Here is a 16413-nt window from a genome sequence, read left to right as displayed (position 1 = left end):
CTTTATCGCGATATTTATATCATTTAGTGATTCTAATGTCAAGAAATAAATAAACTCTTGTTATTTATTGCAAAATTTGCGACAAGATCAACTCTGGATGCAGCAAAAACCTGTGTTATCTAAAAAAAGTCCCGTTCGTTTACTTGTTTCGAGACATTCCTTGCTACCTAAAAGATATCAATATATGAAGGTTTTGCTTAACCCTTGAACTCTTTAACATATGTTATATTATGCATCACAGAGGAACGGGAATTTCATATTCCAAGAACGATAGTGCGAATTCTTGTGCTGAAACTTCCAGGAAAACCGCATCAAAAATTCCCAGGGTCAACGCATGAGTGGGAAATGCCGGTTCTCCAAGTTTACAATCTCAGAGTAGTAATGATGGTATGACAACAGCGAGGGAAAAGGTGGGGAGAATACTCGGTGATAAATGCTGGGAGTAGGGATTCTACGGATTATACTAAGAAAATCGCGATTCTTTACTCAGAGGCGTTCTAATCGGGCATCGTTGTTCCAAGTGGAAGGTACTCGTTCGCCGTTTCTTGTGTTTTTTTCTTGGTGAGTATCAAATCAATTTTCGTGCTCGATCGAAACATTTAGATAGCTTAATTACACTTCTCATGAATTTTTTAAATAAAAACTAGTAATATCAGTTTGCCGTTTATCTATAATCAGTATCTAAATATCATAATTTGTGTGTGTGTGTGTGTGTGTGTATGTGTAAACTTCGTTTATGTGACCTTAATGATCTGAATTTTAACTATTCGAAAATGATGAAGACAATTTGATGCTCTTAGCGTATAATAACGATTATCGAATTAATTAATATGTAATTATATAAATAATGATAACTATGTAAATTATTTTCTACAATATGTAAAATTGTGTCTTATACATGTGTGCGTGCGTACGTATGTGTGTGTGATAGCGCAAAAAAGTTTTTGATTTATATTATTTCTTACAAATCATTCGAATTTTGTTGCCGCTAATAATGTTGGTTAAACGGAACGTTAATATTAATAATATCGGTTTTGTGATTGCCAATCGTTATTCGATGCCAGACAAAGGTCAATAGCAAACAATTATGGATAAATATGTCGAAAGATTTTACGATCAAAATAATTATATAACGGTTGTACCAAACGAGCGTAATATTTCAATGCTTTGGAATGATGAAATTCACATAGCAACAAATTTCGAATATTCGGGATAACTGGCGAAATATTCTCTAGTCTTATAAACGAGAATATTTTATCATAAAATTCCATCATGTCTGAAATCTACCTAAAAAACTCTATCTAAAAGCGCGCTTATATGCATAAACAAAATAAGAAAAATATTTTCAGATGATGACGCATATATTTGTACATATATTTTCATTGCAGAAGCGAACATTATGCTGATTACACGAGAACATCAAATATCCTGAATAATTATACATTGAAATTATTGCGTGTATTCCATGGTCATAAAAAAAAAATCGCTATACGAATGTCTTATTTTGTAAGAATATTTTTTTGCATGTAAAATTAAAAATTTAATATAATATTTCTATTTTTATTACAATAAATAGAATTTTTATTATGATGTTAATATCTTGTATAAAGAAAAAGAATTGTCTCCTTTATGATATAAATTTATAAAATTTTCTTTTCGATGTTCTCATATTAAATTAATATATAATATATAACTTTTCATATAGTTCATTAAAAAGCGAATTTTAAGCAATTAATGCTTAATAAATCTTAGCATAGTTTGTTGTTGCGATTACAGAAGAAGAATTCAACCCTGTTTCATTAAATGTCAAAACATTTCCATTTCTTGCATATTTTCATGATATTACGGTTATCACTACAATTTAATTACTATAATTGCGAAATACTTAATATGGTATCTCGTATTTCTCGATAAGTCAGAGGAATCCTTCTATAAGACGGAAAAAAATTATTATCGAAAAAACTTTACAACTTTTATTCTCAATTTATTATGCTATAATTGTTTTAATTTTGAAATTTAATTTTTCTCGAAAAAGTGTATTATTTACAGAAACAAATATTGTTTCCCTTTTTTTTTTAATTGTATAACATGCTGAGATATGAAATATTGAATGCATCTTGTTATATTTTTACGTATTTTCAAACAGTTTGCAGGGATATATTTGGAAATACTTCAACATAAATTTAATATACATCTTTCATTCTGTTATCTCGAATAGAAATGTTCTTTACACCCGTTTTTTATTTATTCAAAAATACTTCTTAATGATAGCGATGAGAATAGCTGAAGGTTAAATTTTCTTGCATTAATATTCGTAGAAAAGGCGTAGCGCGATTATGGACTTCACGGAACGCTGAATTCTAATTTACATTTACTTCCTCTGAGTTTTCTGGCTTATAGTGACCGTAGCATCGCTCTGTGTCATCGCTATTTATAATAATAATAAAAAAAAAAAAAAAACGATCATCGTGAAAATTTTTCATTGTAAACCATTCGAGGACGATTGCGTTCTGCATTACCTCGCAGTTATATTACACCACTTCATCGTATTTGTTTCAGGCAGACTATAGTCCTTGGTACGAACCATGTGGCGACTGGTTCTTATGTTGACCTTGGTCAGCGTAGCCTTGGTAGCGTCGTTGCCAGCGGCACAGCAGGACAGCGGTAGCCTCGACAGTCTCATCGATCAGGCTTTTCCCGAAACGAAGACGACCCCTCAATCGGTGCCTCAGATAGGCGGCGATCTTGACAGCCTGATCGACGACGTCTTCAAGAGCGGAAACATCACCACCACTACCCCGAAAAATCTCTATCTCGGCACGCAAAATACACCGGCCCCCAAACTTGACAATTGCGAATGCGTACCCTACTATCAGTGCAAGGAAGGCAAGATCTTGGACAACGGGATCGGTATAATCGATATCAGGTTCGGTGCTGATGATAACAATGGGCAGTCCCAGGGGTGAGTTTATTGACCAAAGATCGAAGTCTCGGCCGGTTCTCTACCGGTGGATGGATTGCGGCATGCTGTGAAATTTTTTTGTCGTGTACAAAATTTGCCGATTAACGACGCAGTAAGATCAAGGTCGGAAAACTTTAATAACAATTATAGTTCTGGTATGATGACTAGTATTACATTCTCTTATTCTCAAATTTATTTACATTGATTTCCCCGGTTTTGATTAAATTTGGTAATGGTATCCTCTAATTATAACATTATCTTTTCATTATCTAAATTTCTAGATATATGTAGATATGTAGATAAATGTAGTATAAATATATATAGTACTTATACTCGTTTGAAATTTTAATATCTATTTATAGTTAACTGTACTAAATGCACTTATTATCAGTTAACATTATTTATATATATATATATAAGTATTTGATTTAAAAATACTTATTTCAATTAAAAAAATGATAACCAGCTATTAATAATAATAATTATTATTATTTTCTGTTTTATATAAAGTAATAATAGAGCAATATTATAAAAATATTTAACTTTCTTTCTTAATAATTTGCAAATATATTATCTTTTATTATGTGAAGATGTTTTTAGATAATGTTTTTAAAAAGCGTAACTTTTTGTTACAAATTTCTTTGTAAATTGATAAAAAACATCTATCATTATTTATCATTATACTTGCATCTTTATAATGTACAATATATAGTCATCGAATGCGTTTATAGCATGATGGTTGCAACAAGTGATTTGAGTCATACACGGAGGATGGTTACGTTAGAAGGAAAGCGGAAGTAATAGTGCGTCAATGTTGCTGAACTAGAAACGGTTTACGATTTCTTTTGTACTCTTTTGTACAGTGCTCAGCTCTCGCACACAATGTTGTGCATTCATAAATGACAACGTAATTAAATATATTCTACGCGGTGACTATTGCTTATCGAGGGCACAACGTTCAAAAAAGTGGCTCTCCAATTATTATAATTATAAGTAATCGAAGTATTATTTAATTATAGTAATTGAAATTGCAGAATTAAAGAAAAATATAACTCTAAAATATTTACATTTACAATATCACACACGGTATCGTGGTCATCATTAATTATTTACCGGCACAGTTTGCAATTAGCTAAAAATGTTCTCCGTGCGTGACTTAGCAAGATGAAAATGTCTGCATGCATGTATGTACATACAGACATTTTCATCTCTTGCTCATTTATGGTCAATATTATGATTAATTATAAAAAAAATCAAGTGTGCTGTGGTTTTGAGTTTCAAAGTGACTATTTATTTTAAGCATGTCATTTCTAAATGTATTATGTACGCCGCATGAGACTATCTTTGGGAAATAAAATCCTTCTCTCTAGAACTGCTAATAAATAATAATTTCCATTGTTAATTTAAGCACATATAATTTTCATTCGATAAGCAATTAAATCGTGCAGAAAAGAAACTATTGGCAAACATAGAGAATTGTTTATTTTTAATGATTCTTTTATTTATATATATATATAGGAGAAATTATGAAAAATGAGCAATTCTTTATGTTTATATATATATATAAAATGATGATTTTATGTATAAATGTTCTTAGAATTAGGCGACTGCCTAATATTTAAATCGTTTTATGTCACGAAATTTTGAACCTGCAATCTTTTAATATTCAAAAATATAATTTAATAAATTGTCGTTATTAGCGAAATAAAAAAAAAACATTTTATTCAAAGATTCAAGATTTAAAAAAATAGAAACAATATGTTTTATTGATCTCTCTTTCTCTCTTTCAGATATTCATTGAAACTCTTTTAGAGATGCTTTTCAGATTTCTCTATTACTTGCTTATTTAGATGCGAATAAATGACGCGTCGCTATTCGTAGTATAAAATTAATCAATAATGAGAATAATCGATCGTGATATTTTCACAATTATTTGGTTGGACATTTAGAGCTTTTGGACCATGCGAGAATTATTTGGACGTTTGTTGCAAACCGCCGGATCGACAGGCACCACCCACGCCGCCACCGAACGATAGAAAAGGATGTGGACAACGACATGCTGAAGGAGTCGGTTTTAGGATCACCGGTCAGATCGATAACGAGGCCCAGTTCGGCGAGTTTCCGTGGATGGTGGCTATCTTGAAAGAAGAGGCCATCGGCGAAAACGGCCAAAAATTGAATGTTTATCAATGTGGCGGTGCACTTATCCACCGACAAGCCGTTCTCACTGCGGCTCATTGCGTTAATGGGTCAGTATCCGACTTGTTATAAATATTGTTATGATAACAAATGACAACGTCATATTTGATAACCTTAGTTGGCAAAATGTTAACATTATCTATTCTTCAATCTTGGTCTTGAACAAGATAGTTTTAAATGTGATAAAAGGAAATACAATCAACCGCAACTGGCGTTGCGTTAACGCAACTGAATGAGTGAATATGAATTAATTTAGGATACAAAAATATTACAGATCTTTCTGAAGAATCTTTCGATTTGGCAAAAGAATATATTCGATTATGTCGAGAATTACAATAGAGTATTACTTCAAAATAAGTCTTGTCTCAAATATACGAATAAAAGTATAGAAATAAGTGTTATTTCGAGTACAAAAATAAGAACAAAATCTTAACATTTTGCATCTTGCTCTTTCTTCGTTATTTCACTAATTTAACAAAACATTTCGATCAAAAGAAAACAGCCAAACGAACTCAAAGTCCGCGCGGGAGAATGGGACACGCAGACGAAGAACGAGATCTACCCGCATCAGGACCGTGACGTCGAAAAAGTCGTAGTTCACGAGAGTTATCATTCTGGCGCACTTTACAACGATTACGCTATACTGATCTTGAAAAGCCCGGTCGAGTACGCGGAGAATGTAGATATCGTCTGTCTACCGGAAGTGAATACGAATTTTGACGGATCCAGATGTTTTGCCAGTGGATGGGGAAAAGATGTATTCGGTAAGCAATATGCAAAAGTATAAAAAAGAACGAATATCCATCGATTAAACGTCTTAATATGTCTTTGACACGATACATTAATTGAAACGATAACTGATCATTATATATATATAATGATCATTAACGTATATATGTGTTTTGCGCTATTGTCGATCATAATCCGGACGGTTAAGTGAAATTCTCTTCAATCTTTAACAAATTTTAATTTACAAGTGTATAAAAAGAAATATATAATAGTGTTTTGTCTCTTCGTCATATATTTTTAAATCTGTGATTATATTAATTAAATTTTGTTACTGAGATACAAAGATAGATATAATTAATTATAATGTTTTATTATATTCTAATAAAACGTTATAATTAATTAACATATATAAACATATATATATATATATTAATGATTGAAAAACTAAATTCTAAATTGGTGCAACATATAGTAATCTTATTTGCTGATATTTAATTATAGGTAAAGAGGGACGTTATCAAGTGATCTTGAAAAAAGTGGAACTTCCTGTAGTAACAAGTGAAACATGCCAAGATATTATGCGTACCACTAGACTAGGAAAATATTTTGTTTTGGATAAAAGTTTCATCTGCGCAGGTGGAGAAGTAGGGAAAGATACTTGCAAGGTAAATTCGAAGCATCTTTCACGAAAATTTCTCTTTGTTATTTATATAATTGTAATATTGATTTGTGTAGAGCTGTTCTATCAAATTCACGCTTTATTTTTATTTTACAATTATGTATAATAGTTTGCGAATTCAAGATTATAAAGATTCGTGTAATAAGAATCTCGATCAAATATTTTTATTTTAATCTTCTTACGTTGAACAATCGTATCTTGCTGTAATTTCCTGAAAAATAAACAAAAATTGGAGCAATAATTATTTATATATGAATGCTAATGTTAAATTTTATAAGTTTGAACTATAACTCAAGTCATTTTCTCTCCCAACAATTTTCTGCAAAGAACGTTACTCTCTACTTTGTATTTTATATTAGACAAGAAAATAATTATTCGATTTTCTTTTTCACAGGGTGATGGTGGAAGCCCCTTGGTCTGTCCCTTAAAGAACGATCCAAGCAGATATGTTCAAGCTGGAATAGTAGCCTGGGGACTTGGTTGCGGCGAAAACGGAACTCCTGGCGTTTACGCGAATGTAGCCCATGCCCGTCAATGGATCGATGAGCAGATAGCCTTTTACAATTTAGATAACACCGTTTATCAGTATCCAAACTGACCATTATTTTTATCCTACGATTTGTACCAAGCACGTGTGAATCACGCAATTTTTCTCTCTTTTTTTTTTGTTACACTCATCTATTACGAGTTGTGCTTTTTGTACTGAATTTCCTGAACAACTCCACTCGAGAGCAAATGATGAAATATTGACAAGTTACACGTTAATATTCAGATTTCATATATACAATAGGATAGAATAAAATTTAGTGAATCTCTTTTAATATTAAGAGTCTCGCGTGTTTATATACTTATGTATAAGCTGAGTTATGTGCATTTCGAAAGTAATTTTATACGACAAAGGATGAATAATCCTCAAAGTCAATGTATGACATTTTATATATGATGCATGAGCGAATAACACATTTTTATTAAAAATAGAACAGTGTCAAGTTTATTTCCTTTTGATAATATCTTAAAAATATCTTAATAATTTTCAATCAATCAGTTATTAATTTGCTGATGACAAATTTCACAATATAATACTAATCACAATAAAGAGATTGGTCAAATGTTATTAAAATAATAAAATGTTCGATAAAAAATAATAAGAATGCAAATAGAGAAAAATAAAAATATTTGTATAAATTTAGATCTGTGTGATATAACAAAGAAGCGATAATTAAATAATAACAAGACCAATAATATTAAATTGAAAATATTTCTATTAAAGCCGATTTTTATACGCGTTCCCAGAAAATTATTATATACAATCATTAATAATTGGAATATTCACGGCATTTTTTAAGATCCTGTGACGATCGAAATATCTTAATTTTAATCTCACATTACCAGTTTATCCTACATTAATTATGTAAAATTGTATATTCACAACACATTTTATATCAAGATTAAAAATCGTAAGTTTCATATTAATAAATAATAAAAAATTTGCATTTTTGTATACATGTGTTTCTTTATAAAATAATGTTGCTCTAATTTTTCTAAAATATTTTCCAATTATTGTGGTTGCATCATCTCAGTGATGTGTACAAATAATTTCAAAACCTGAAGACGGTAATTTTAAGGTGATTAAGATAAGCAGATAGCATATTATTATTAGATAAGAATCAACTTAAATGATGCGTAATAAATTGTATAAGGATATCTTATATATACAAGAATATCTTATATAATTATATATATAAAAATGATTGGAATAATGTGATTATTTATTATGGTCATATTATAAATTTTCTATAAGAAATTGTTTTCATGAATAAGAGATATCTTTAACAATAAAATACAATCTTTGATAATAATTATTTAATAATTTATATAATATTTATATAATAATTATGATTGTTTATTTATGACAATACAATAATTACGTAATACATCTGTGTCACCTTTTCTTATATAATTAATTTTATACTAGAGATAATATTCCAATCAGAGAAAGAAAGAGAGAGAGAGAGAGAGAGAGAGAGAGAGATTTTAATTACAAAAATTATATTGTACAATTTATTCGTATATTAATTAAAGTTACAAACTGTGCTTCAGATAATTTATATTAACTGTATTTTTTCGAAGAAAGCAATTTTTATTTTTAACATTATTACATTTTTTACTCTTTAGCAGAGGGCTCATGGATTAATACCCACGTAAAACTATACAAAGAAAAAGATTTTTTCATTTTTTTGTAATTTCGAAGTAATATTCGCAAAAAAAAAAAAAAAACATTCGATTTCAATCATTTAAAGCATAAAATTTATAATTATGCCTTGAAGCAGGCCTCAAGTGAAATATTCATCGAAATATTAACGTATTAACTTTTTTGTTAAAATTTTTCTCATAAAACTATGCATCTTTAAATAATATATATATGGAAGTGGACGACATCGAGGATATAGATCAGATATCGTCATTGATGGACAATAGACCGTCTGATGACTTTCATATCGTTAATACGCAGACGATACCTGGCCTGAAAGATTTAGAAATTGTTAGAAATCTACAAATGTTCACACAGGTCTCAAGAGCTAAGATCCCTATAGGACAAGTCGCATGGAAATATTTCGCCGGATTACTTCAGGTATGATCACTTGTCTCTAAAAATTTCAAAGTAATAGCATCTCCCTCCCTACTCAATTGCTTACATATATTTACTTATAGTTAAAAATTTATTCTGCAAAACAAAATTATTAAGTATTTTTTATTTTATTAAAACCATTTTTGTGTACTTTATTCCAGTCCTTGTATTTAAAATTAAGGAGAGTAAATTAAAAAAAAAAAAAACCTTATTTTATTTCCCTTTTTCTTGTATTTGAATATCGAAGAGTTGTTTATCATTATCTATCGACTTATAAAAATTATTCAAAACGGATATTCAAATGATTATAAGAAATCTTCATTATAATAATTATAGGCTATTACATTGTATGCTTGTTGCATGCATCACTTTCCCTTTCCACGTTCACACTTGTTATATGTTTACGCTCTTACTAATTAAATCGGATTTCCAGTTTTTCTTTCCGATTACATCTTGCATTCTAACATTATTTTTACCACGACCGACACATATAAATAAGATGTACGATTCCCGACTACTCAGTATCTCTATTAAAACTTATCGTAGAAATGAAAATAATGGCTCGACTACTCTGCACGATCGCGATCATTGGTATTGCTCTGATGTGTGTTCTTGCGAAGGAAGATAAATACGACGATAAGTACGATAATATCGATATCTTAGAAATACTCAACAACAATAAACTACGAAAACAATATTACAACTGTTTTATGGGAATAACACCATGCATAACAGCAGATTCGAAATTCTTTAATAGTATGTATATATATATAAGATATGTTCTTACTTTTATCGTATAATTTTTCATTTTTTGTGACAGAGGAAGAGAGAAAGAGATTCTTTTTCTTTGATTAATCTAAAATCTATTTTTCTTTAATGTTTAATGTCGTAAACATTTATAATTTTTAAATAATTAATATGTGAATCATATATATAATAGACATTTCTGTAAATATTAGGAAAGAATATATGTGATAAAATAAGGTCCCAGTTAATGCTCAGTTAATTTCAAGAAAACACTTTACTTTAATAAAAGATATTATTTTGACAAGCTTATCATTAGTTATAAAAATATATGTATATGTAATTTATATAAGTAAAAATATATGCGTATATTAAAAAAAAAAAAAAGAAAATGCAGTGTAACGACAATATGCTTCGAATATTTTATAAGAAAAAGATTAACTTTTTAAATTAATTCGTTATTCAAAAATAATGTGAGAGAGAAATACACAATAGATGTTCTGCATATATATGTGCAAAAAAAGCTGCGCACTTTTTATCAACTAGATATTTTTGTTGTTCTATTTCTTTGAATAGATGATTGATTTTTTTCTATGTAAAGAACAAAATAAATATTTGATTCTTTTCTTGTATCTGCAAAATATATATTATAACTTTTTATTTTATTCAAAACTTCTATTATATGTTTTACTTCAGTAATCATATTATTGTTCATAGTTAATCATATTAATGTTCAATGTTCTACATATTTATTAGAAATAAGATCGATTATTATGGACACAAGAATTATTTTATTAAATATATCTTTTCAGAGATTATCGGCGAGGCTCTTCAAACTCAATGCAGGAAATGTACTGAAAAGCAAAAATATATGCTGGAAGAAATAATCGATTGGTATAGGAAGAATGAGCCTGAATCCTGGAATCGATTTGTCGAGAAGACTTTAGAAGATATTAAAAGAAAAGCTGGAGAAAATAATTCCTAACAACATCAACAATATTAAATAACTGCTGACAATACCAATATTAAAAGATATTTACTGGTTAATTACTTATATACAATAATCACTATTCATTTAAACGCGATACCAAATTTAACAGCCAAATGTTAAAACATATATATATATATATATAACTATATCAAAATATTTCCAACTACAACTTGTTATTAAATTTACGATTTATTGTACATTTTATTGATGGATAACTATTTTTTCTTATTATCATTTATACTTATTTTAAATAGCTTTAAATCTAACTGCACTTATTAACTGCTTATTTAAAAGGGAAAATTAAAATGCACGATAAATTTTTCAAAAGACGATCTTTATAAAGATAATTCATATTATTCACTTTTGTAACAAATATTTTATTGCAAATAAAATGGTAATGGTTATAAATAATCTTCTTTTTTTAAGCCCTCCAAATAGATTTTTCATGATTCTTTAGATGCAAAATTAATAAAATTTGTCTATCTTTAATGATTCTAGCCTATACTTGAACATAATTGCGTAACTGTTGTACTTTCGGTGTATTTTGCCAAGAAAATAATGTCAAATCTAATAAGTCATTTTCGATCGATTTCGGATTCATAAAAAAACATTCTAGACATTAAAATTACATTCTATATAATAAATTATTGATATATAATAATGATTATTATATACGATAGAGTATATTGGTATCTAATGATTTATAAGAAACAATGGTAAGATAATTTTTCACAAGATTTTTCCACAAACAATAAACATATAAAATACGGACTGATTTAATATAGTTTTGCAATCGCCGTGAAACGTTAAAATAAGTATAAATACATATTGACATACCTAATATAGAAAAAGCTAATTTATGATATTAACAGCTCATAGGAAATGCAAGGAAATAATTTGTTGTTCTTGATATCATAATATTATTGTAATGAGTCCGTAGTAAGTTCTCACGCAAAATATTGCTCGATTAAGGAAAAATAATCCAAATAAGTACAAACAATAACGTGAAAAACAGAAAAATTCTTTTTATATTTCTTAGTTAATTAATATAATAAATATTATTCTGTATGAGATATGTGGAACACATATATGCTAGTTACTTTTGTAAAATGCTGAAAAAAGCATGTGTATAATTTTAAATTTATTTTAAAATTCGTGAAATATTTATACATCGTAAAATTGTTCCAAGATGTGTGTGCATATACCAAAATAGTTGTATATACATATTTATATAAATTTATATTTGTGTGATAATTTAAAATCATAATAAAATAAATTTACAATTAAAAATATTTCTACTAAAATCTATTTTTATTATTCACGTTCACGAAAAATTATTATAAAGTATTAATCGTTGAATTATTTACGATATTCTTTTTCAAATCCAGTAATGAAATTTAGCTTATATATATATATATCTCAATACTTTTATTTCAATATTAATTACTTTTCTTCAAAAACAAAATCTTCGAGAGCGTGATATTGTGAAGTAATAATTTTTTCTAAATTAATGGTAAAAATTGGAAAAGGTTTTTTTACTTTCAAAAGAAAAAAGAAACAAATTTTCTTAAGTTTTACTGTCTAAGCTAAGAGTATTAAATTGTATATACAATAATTTAGAGAAGTTTCTAGAGCAAGACAAACAAATAAAATTGTCTGTAGTATTAAATATTTAATAAGGAAGTCATATCTTAGGAAAAAAAAATATTTGCATTTATTAATATATTGTTTGTAAGATAATATCATATTTTCCTTCTCTGATCTTTCTACGTCTTTTCTTAATATATCTCTCTAATTATTAATGTCTATGCGCAATATTTCGTAACAAGGACTTCAAGATCAAAGGTAATTAAAATGAACTGATAGCACGATATTTTTATCAAATAAAAATTAAGTACATTATCTTTGTGAATTCATATAATACGTGACATAAAATACAATTAATTTATATAATGTTTATGTAATTGTTATAAATAATTTATATGATGATTTATAATATTTTATTTATAATTTGTCATATTACAAGAGGTAAAGTTTATTATGAGGAAAAACACTTAATTACACATCACACATATTTTAATGCTTTATCACCTAATGATGTATCTAAGAAGTCAATTATTTATTATCATCACATTCATGAATAATTGATGGAAAAAGATATTAATTTGAAGTTTTTTAATAATCAAGGAAATAATATTCATATGCATTGTTATTTAAATAAATGATAATTATATAAATAATTTTCATACGTTATCAAAAGCAAATCTGCTTTCTAGGTAATTTATATTATCCGTAACTATCTTCAATATAATGCAATTTCAACAAAGAATCTGTAAATTAAATACTACATAAAATTGTGCAAAAAAAAATTTATTTATTCGCTATCCTGAAGCGGAATTCGCAAAAAGTGTTGAATTTCAATCGTTTATATCATAAGACTTATAATTGAATGCCATGTTGACACATACTAACTTTTTTATTAAATTGTTTCCAAAAAATTGATGTTCACACGATGCGAGGTTTCTCTAGTTTCTTGATTAGATATCGAAGAGCTTTTTTTAGCTTTATTTATTCATTTATAAAAACTATTCGAAACGGATATTTAAACAATTATGATTACATCCAAAACAGTTTATTAATATTATTATCTATATGTATATATTTACTTTTTTACTAATTAAACCGCACCACTATTTTTTTCTTCCATAAAAATTTTACACATGATAGTTTTTGTCATGGATAAATGTCTGTAAGATATATGATTCTTTGATCATTTATTATCTGTATTATTTTTAAAGTGACAATGATTCAGTAAACTGATATTATACTGACGTGCATTTCTGCAAAAACAACATAATATGACGATAAATACATGATGTTGATGTCATAAGTATTTCTAAGAAAATTGTGAGATCAGTATCGTAAATGTTAAATAGAAACAGGATCATGCATGACAACAGAATGCGAAGTTCTTCAAAGATATGCCTATATGTAGATTATTTTACTTTTATATATTATATCTTTTTCTCGTTCGCAATAAATTTTTTTTAGTCTATTCAAAAAAATTGATTTTTTCTTAAAATATAATAATATCGAAACACTTATAATTTTCAAAAGTAATCAGTGATTTGCAACAAGAATCTCATTGGTAAAATAATTTAAAAAATAATGACAGAATAATGTGCTACAATTAGTTTTATATAGGCAATTTTCTCTTTATCTTAGAGAGAGGATACCTACAAAACTTATATACTATTTTATTTCCTAGCTCTAATCTAATCAAAAGCTCAAAATAAAGATTTATATTCGAAGATATTCATTAGAATCTTTCTATCAGAGAGTGTATTAAAATTTTAATAATATTGTTGATGATAAATATTTATCTATATTCTTTGAATCAACATTTAAAAATAAATATTCGATTATATCGAAGTATAAAATATAGAATATGTCAATTTGTAGAAAACAACCACTTTGCTAAAAAAAATCTTCAAAAAAATTTTTTCGTAAAATATTGCAGCTTAATATATATATATATATATATATAATAAGATTAAAACTGAGAATTGCAAAGATATATAATTTGAACAATTTCAAAGTTGTGCAATAAAAAAATTGATAATATAACTCAAATGTTTGACAGAGAAGATAATTCTAAATTAATCTATTATTCAAAAATAATATGGTAGAAAAGAATACGCGGCAACAAAACATCTTACATAAGTATATGTATAAAAACTTGTTGCGTATCAATCATCGATCAAACATTCATATCGTTCTGTCTTTTAATAAATGATTGCTTTTTTAGAAAAATAAGCGACAATAACAATCTTTGATCTTTCTTACAAAAATTGTGTTTTTAAAAGATAGGCTTTCTAAATATCCCTTTACACTTGTCAACAACAGTATTAAAAGTTTTGTAGGTTTTTTTATACATCTATTCATCAGAGCAAAAAGCGATTATTAAAGAAAAGAGCAATTATTATAGATTAAATCTAATAAATATTAAATTTTTATTTTTGTTACAGAAGTTTTTGCCGAAATTTCTGAAAATCAATGCAAAAAAATATAATAAAAAGTAAAAAGCAATGTTAAACCAGTATGATTTATTAAAAATAATGATACTCCTCCGTTGTTTGGCAATAAATAGTTGCGAAAACTTTAGAAGATATAAAAAAACACTGGTTGAAAGAAATAATTATTGACAATATGTAAGTTGAAAGATGTTCATAACACAGTTTGCATGACTAAAAAATATCTTTGAAAATCTACTGCTTAATCAGTAAAAAATTTATAGATATTTAACACGATTATTCGTTTGGAATCTAATTTTTTATGAAGTATAATTTTTGATATTTTTAACACAATCAAGAGATTTGTTTAAAAGCGATATAAAATTAAACTTTTTTACATAGTAACATGTGACAATATTTTGGCTTACACAACTCTGTATTAATTTTATAATTTATATTTATATTTCATGATATTTTTCCTGATATTTCATCGATTAATAACTACATTCCTTTTTTTTTATATTGTTTTAACTGCTTGTAATTGATTACGATATTTGAAAAAGGACATTAGTGTGCAGCAAATATTGTTAAATCAATCTGAAAATTCCCGCAAATAGCAAATATCTATTATTTTCTTTTTACTTTTGTAATAAAAATTTTATTGTAAATAAAATAATTTTAGTAATAAGTAATCTTTTTCCTTAAACTGTTCGAACGCGATCTCTCTTCAAAATTAAAAGAAAAATAAGATAAAAATTTATTTTTAATAATTTTTTACTACATACCTTTTCTCTATTACATACCTTTTTTTAATAAATACCTGATTATGTGCGTGCATTGTGTGAAATGCCCGTGAAATTTCGGCGAAGAATGAAATGTAAATCAATCTCGATCGACTCCGATTTGGGCGAGGAAATAAGATGAAATGTATGTTTATTTCCATGGACGCCGGACTTCTAGAACACAATTCTTTTTCAGATTACAAGATAGCAAAAGTTGTGTATTTTCGATTATTCTGATGCATACCTGATTGTTTATATGCAATAGTTGTGATGATGAATGATATACAGAGACGCATACCGAACACTCAATAAAATCGCAATATTAATGTAATATAGCAATTGAATACGAAAACCAATACATTATCAATATTTGCGATAATTTATGAGAAACATTAACGATATTCTCGCACACGAGATTCTGTCGCGAACAGTAAAAATATCGCGAAAGATACATACCGATTTGAACGCGGTTTTACAATCGTCGTGGCGCGTTCCGTAACGGACATCCGACTTCGAGAATCGCAATATCGCAATATCGCAATTCTCGAACTATCGAAACATCGAATATGATGATGATCAGACTTATGGTGTAAAAAACACCATAGTCAGACTGTCAGACTTCAGACTCTAACTTCACTAGAATCGCTTACGGAAAAAATTTCGAATTGCATAATTCATTATTTTT

At 27.5% G+C, this 16413-nt stretch overlaps 2 protein-coding genes and 1 long non-coding RNA gene across 5 annotated transcripts; 2 read left to right on the top strand and 1 right to left on the bottom strand.

The window, feature by feature from the left end:
- Positions 1-452: 452 nt before the first annotated feature.
- On the top strand, positions 453-7240 carry LOC138934471 (phenoloxidase-activating factor 2). 3 transcript variants are annotated; one of them, XM_070298238.1, is made up of 6 exons: positions 453-561; positions 2560-2926; positions 4912-5211; positions 5657-5925; positions 6392-6555; positions 6964-7240. In XM_070298238.1, the coding sequence occupies exons 2-6, from the start codon at positions 2586-2588 to the stop codon at positions 7165-7167; spliced, it is 1278 nt and encodes a 425-aa protein (XP_070154339.1). In that variant the 5' UTR covers positions 453-561; positions 2560-2585; the 3' UTR covers positions 7168-7240. The 3 variants fall into 3 exon arrangements, with proteins under 3 accessions (XP_070154339.1, XP_070154337.1, XP_070154338.1); XM_070298236.1 differs by having other exon boundaries at positions 2560-2962; XM_070298237.1 differs by having other exon boundaries at positions 462-561; positions 2564-2962.
- Positions 6641-16332, bottom strand: LOC138934472 (uncharacterized). The gene is made up of 3 exons (XR_011447140.1): positions 15973-16332; positions 15767-15902; positions 6641-6780 (listed from the first exon to the last, which is right to left on the bottom strand). It is a non-coding gene; the product is annotated as an uncharacterized lncRNA (long non-coding RNA).
- LOC138934827 (ejaculatory bulb-specific protein 3-like) lies at positions 9711-11344 on the top strand. The gene is made up of 2 exons (XM_070298923.1): positions 9711-9954; positions 10755-11344. Exons 1-2 carry the CDS (start codon positions 9747-9749, stop codon positions 10925-10927), a joined length of 381 nt encoding a protein of 126 aa, XP_070155024.1. The 5' UTR covers positions 9711-9746; the 3' UTR covers positions 10928-11344.
- Positions 16333-16413: the final 81 nt, after the last annotated feature.

This window comes from Polyergus mexicanus, unplaced genomic scaffold, assembly GCF_030449975.1.
Source record: "Polyergus mexicanus isolate NDT 795.1 unplaced genomic scaffold, iyPolMexi1.0 SCAF_7, whole genome shotgun sequence".
Lineage (NCBI taxonomy): Eukaryota > Metazoa > Arthropoda > Insecta > Hymenoptera > Formicidae > Polyergus > Polyergus mexicanus.
Note: the sequence above shows the minus strand (reverse complement) of the source record. Positions and strands in the feature narration are given on the sequence as shown.